This window comes from Propithecus coquereli, unplaced genomic scaffold (genome assembly GCF_000956105.1).
Source record: "Propithecus coquereli isolate 6110/MARCELLA unplaced genomic scaffold, Pcoq_1.0 Scaffold358, whole genome shotgun sequence".
NCBI lineage: Eukaryota > Metazoa > Chordata > Mammalia > Primates > Indriidae > Propithecus > Propithecus coquereli.
In genome coordinates, this window is record NW_012149263.1 from 2387446 (window position 1) to 2392688 (window position 5243).

At 40.1% G+C, this 5243-nt stretch overlaps 1 protein-coding gene across 2 annotated transcripts in view; it reads left to right on the top strand.

Annotated features, from left to right (window-relative positions):
• Positions 1–1611: 1611 nt before the first annotated feature.
• Positions 1612–5243, top strand: part of LOC105816245 (zinc finger protein 585A) — a 16176-nt gene continuing 12544 nt past the window's right edge. The window contains exons 1-3 of one of the 2 annotated variants that reach the window (XM_012651606.1): positions 1612–1708; positions 2335–2342; positions 3775–3984. In XM_012651606.1, the coding sequence (XP_012507060.1) occupies positions 3913–3984 (72 nt within the window). In that variant the 5' untranslated portion in view covers positions 1612–1708; positions 2335–2342; positions 3775–3912. The remainder of the gene's footprint in view (positions 1709–2334; positions 2343–3774; positions 3985–5243) is intronic. The other variant, XM_012651607.1, reaches the window with a different exon arrangement.

Below are 5243 nucleotides of genomic sequence, written 5' to 3' on the forward strand. Positions count from 1 at the left end.
TTTTCACTCAAATACTAAAGAGAGAATATTATAATGAATTCTATGTATCCAGCACCCTGCTTCAACATTTATCGACATTTTGTTATTCTTGTTTCATTCATGTACCTTTCTTCAGTAGAGTTTTTAAAGCTTATATTCTGCCTATAAATTTTTCCATACGAAACCCTAAAAGATGAGTCGCCTTCTTTTTAACTTAATTGCATTACCTACAAAATTAACAGTAGTTCTTAGGCCTCTGGTGGAAATGTGTGTTCACTAATGGACTTCCACAGATTTTTCCTTAGACCATCCTTTGGGAGAAGAAACCAGGGACAAGCAAAGTCCAACTCTCTTACTGGCTCTGTTTTCAAGCTGAGTCCCAGAGAGGTACGTAACCAGCCTGAAGGTATCCAGCATGCCCACATCACAGAGCAGGTCCAATTCCTGCAAAACGAATTCCCCACCTGCTGGGAGTGAACACTTTTGACAGGTAGAGCGTAGAACCTCCCATCACTGTCAGGTAGAACTTTCTGGCAGAAACTGGCTTGTGAACAATATTTAGGAGCTCACTAGGTGAAAGGAATTGTGTCTTTACAGATCCCTATCTTCACCCCCCAAACCTCCCCCCCGACCCCCGTCCAAACCGGGGTATGGGAGTGTTAGCTGCTCCATAATTCCCATATAGAAGCAGCCAGCAGCAGAGCTAGCGACTGGACTTAAGGTTTCATTGCATAGTAGGTACATTGTTATTGATTATATTTTAATTTCAAGGTAAATAAAATAGTAAAGCTTTCTTTAGTCACTTTCGGTCACACGTTGGCCATATTAAAGGCCATTATTAGTTTTATTATTGCTGTATATTGTAGTCGAGTTAGTGCGGAGGCTAATGGAGATCAATGCGAGGGATTCAAATCTCCATTTCCCTCTCTTCCCATGCCCCAGCCCTTCAGAAGACACCTGGACTTCTTCCTCTTGCTCCCTCCTCTGGTGATGTCGACCAAGAAAAGGGATTGTACTACTCTGACTTCTACCGTTTCCCAAGATGGTTTCTCCCATTAAAGTTTGTAGCACCCTTCCTGCAGCTTACCTTCCATTCTGAAATCTCTCTCCCACTGGTCTGGTGGTTTCACCCAGGAGCGCACTCCCATCTTGAGCACTTCACTCCCTCCCATAGTAGTTTCTCTAAAAAGTGGATTACACCATACTGATTTCTCTACTTATCTGCTCAGCAGATAATTGTGCCCAGCAGTGTGCTGTATCTAGAGGGGTAACTTAGCTTTTCTTAGCTAACTGAGCTCCAGACCCCATCTACCGGAACTGCCTCCTCCTGAGTAGAAGCTTCTTCGTTCAGACAAGGGTCACATACCTGCATTCTATTTGAGAATCTCAGCCTTGCTCTATGAAACTTGAGAAAGGCTGATCCCTCTGCTGTACGGAATGGAGACGCTTCCAACATGGCGGCCCGCGCGAAGAAGCACCAAATGGGCGCAGCCATGTTCTCTGCTTAACAGCGTGTCTTACGGAAACTGCACAATGTCTCTAACGGAGTATCTGAGCCCTGTTGACTGTTGGCTAACCATTGTCTTCCAAGTACATTGAGGGCATGCGCAATACCAACAGTCCATCAAGGGAGGTGCTAGAAGTCAGACCGGAAGTTGTGGTCCTGGGAGGCTTTTTCGCCGCTGGCGTCAGGAGTATTTCCGTATTCCAGTGCCCTGAGGTCTCTGAGGTTTTGGTTGGTCGCAATTAGTGATTATGTGAAGTCAGTAATGGGGGAAGGGAGGTTTTCCGTGGAGTTAGTTATGGTGGTTTTTGAGCTCATTGTTGTGGGGGTCTGTGGCTTCCGATAGTGGGGGTCTGTGACGAGGGTTTTTCGGGTCAGTGATGGGGCTCTTTGAGATGAGTGATTGAGATTTGGGGGTCAGTGATGGCACTTTGTGGTCAGTGACTGAAGGCGTGTAGGTGTCAGGTATGGTGACAGGTGGGGTCGGTGATCAGCTTGCTTTCTAACCTGAGTTGAAAGTTTAGGTCATTAATTTTCAGCCGCCTTTTAATATAAAGATTCACAAGCTTTGGTGTGTAGCATTTTTCTTTTTTTTTGTTTAAATCCAAGTTTTTTTGTTTTTTTAATTCGGCTTTTTTTTTTCTTTGACCCATGAGTTATTAAGAAGTGCATTTTCTGTTTCAGATGATGTCTGTGGATAAGGCTCAAGTTCAAAAATTGCTTTGTGGCTTAATTCATGGTTAGTTTTCATAAATGTCACATCAGTTTCATAAAAATAATGTGCATAAGTTCTCTAATTGTATTGTTATAGATATTTATTAGGCATATCGTTAATATATGTATCTCCTCAGATTATTTTGTCTGCTCGATTTATTACAGGGGAGGGTAAATTACTCACACTGGAAACGTTTTTGTCCTTCCTTCTGTCAGTTTCTTCTTTATATATTTGAAACTATATTGTTAGAAACACTTGTGTATTTTTAATAACTGATATGACAAAATAGCCCCAAATATATTATAGCAATTCAAGCTTCCACTAACAATTTATAAAAGAACTCATTTTCCCAAATGCTTTCTAGCACTGGATATTGTTGCTTTTTAAAAGTTTTTACAATTCCGAGGGAAAATTATATCTAATTGCTCTGCTGAATTTTCATTGTTAGTGAAATTGGCACCTTTTTTGTTAATTTTCATTTGTTTCTTTTTTTGTGAATGTTCATTTTTTTTTCTCTTGGCATGTTTTTTCCTAGTGATTGCTAGAGTTGTTTTAACATTAGAAGCAAACTATCATACATTAACAAAATGTTATATATATCTTCATTTTGATTTTTATGTTATGTTTTAACATAAAATTAGGAAATATCATCTAATCAGAAATATGTTTTTTCTGTTATAACTTCTTGATTTCCTCTTGTGGAGTAGGATCCTTCCCACTCCACCACAATGTTATACAGATATATACTCCTAAAATTTATTTTAATATTCTCTAGGGTTTTAAAAATACATATATTTAAATGTTCAGTCCTACTGGAATTTGTCCACTGAATACTTTGTGATGGAGATGTACTTTGTTTTGTTCCAGGAAGATGGCCAGTTATATCAGCACCATTTATGCAATGAATGTCTTATGCACACTTTGTCACATATATAGGTCAATATTGTCTGGTATATTGTTTTACTTGTTTGATTACATTATTTTTATATTAAGTTTTAATATCTGATAGAGCATGGTAATTGCTGATATTGCATGATTCTCATGTGCTAGGGAGGTGTGGGGTACTTTACAAGCATCATTTCATTTAATTTTCACAACGATGAGCTAGGCATTTTATCCTCATTTCTGAAACTAAAACTGAAATAACTTCTTCATATTTTCATAACCGAAAGGTAGCAGAGCTGCAATTCAAATCTGCGGTATTGTTATTCCAAATCTCACGGTCTTTCCCATATTTCACCATGACTAATACATATCACAGATTTTGTTAAACTTTATATTCTCCACAGCACTGGTCCTAACTAAAAATGTGGTCCCTGGACTAACAGTATCAGCATTATCTGGGTACTCGTTAGAAATGAAAATTATTGGGACCTACCTCACACCTCCTGAATCAGAAACTCTGGGGGTCGGGATTGGACTTTTTAACCATCCTTTAGCAAGCCCTCCAGATGACTTGAATGCATACCCAAGTTTGAGAATCACTGTTCTGGTTTCTTGCTCAGGGACCTGCACCTTGGTGTATCTAGGAAGTGTTTATGTTAAATGACTGACTGTGTGGACATTGTCTTTCCAGGTTTCTTGGTGTCTCTAGAGAGCCCTTGGGCCAGCTCTTCCTCCAGAGTCCAGATCTTCCTAGCAGCTCTGCTTGAGTTCACGGAAGACTGCTAAGCTTCAGACTCCCTAGAGAACAAGGGTTGCCACCCAGTTGGCCATGCCAGCTAATTTGACCTCACCCCAGAGATCCCCAGTCCTGTCTCCAGAGGATCATAACAGCTCATATGAGGTGAGGAGTCGTCATCTCAGGTTTGGGAATTTATTCCAGGAATAGATATCTCTGATCAGTTACCAGAGCCTCTGGGTAGAGGCAGGTTGGCCACAGGAAGCAGCCAGACTCTAGACCTGCTGCTCCTGAAACAAATCTTGATCTTCTGTTAAGAATGAGCAACACTTGGGTAATGTCTCCATCTCTAGAGGCCAACTGAGTGTGTGACAGTGGAGAGGTGGACTGTCAAGGAAAACTGTTGTTTATTTCATCCTCAAACTATTTTGATCTTTTGACTGTAGATAGAATACCTGGTTAGAAGTCACTTTCGTATGGGATTTTGAAAGTGTTTTTCCATTTCTTCCTACAGTGCCTCCCTAAACACAAATATTTTCTCTATTTTCTTTTTGGAATTTTTGTTTTTCAGATGTTGGCTCTCCATTTTTTTTCTCAGATATTTTCAATTTCTTTGCTGCTCTCTTTTCTGGGAAACTTTGTCAACTTCTTTGTCCAGCCCTTACTAAGCTGCCCATTGCATGTATCAGCATTTTAATTGAAAGTTTTGAGATTTAAGTAGTTTGTTTTCTAAATATTCTTTTTTATTAGCATCCTGTTCTTATTTTGTGGGTATAATACTATTTCTTATCCCTCTGATAGTTTATTAGGCATAGTTCAATTTTTTTTTTTTTTTTGAGACAGAGTCTCACTGTGTTGCCCAGGCTAGAGTGCTGTGGCGTCATTCTAGCTCACATCCACCTCAAACTCCTGGGTTCAAGCGATCCTACTGCCTCAGCCTCCCAAGTAGCTGGGACTACAGGCATGCGCCACCATGCCTGGCTAATTTTTTCTATATATTTTTAGTTGTCCGATTAATTTCTTTCTATTTTTAGTAGAGACAGGGTCTCGCTCTTGCTCAGGCTGGTCTCGAACTCCTGAGCTCAAACTATCCACCCGCCTCAGCCTCCCAGAGTGCGAGGATTACAGGCGTGAGCCACCGTGCCCGGCCTAGTTTAATTTTTTGAATGGGCAATATATACGCTTAGTTCAAAAATTAGAAAAATATAAAAAGAAACGTGCTGAAAAGTATTATGGTGAAAGAAATTCAGGGGAAAGATGGGACTGTGGTTCATTCACCTTTCCTCTGCCCGTCCATGTCTCCCTATGTAGATGACCAGTTTTATTAGTTTTCTTCGTTTGCTTAGTTCTATATGCAGGTGAAAACAGCTACAATTGTTTTTCTTTGGATTTCAGAAAAATGGCCTATTAGCCAAACTTTGTAC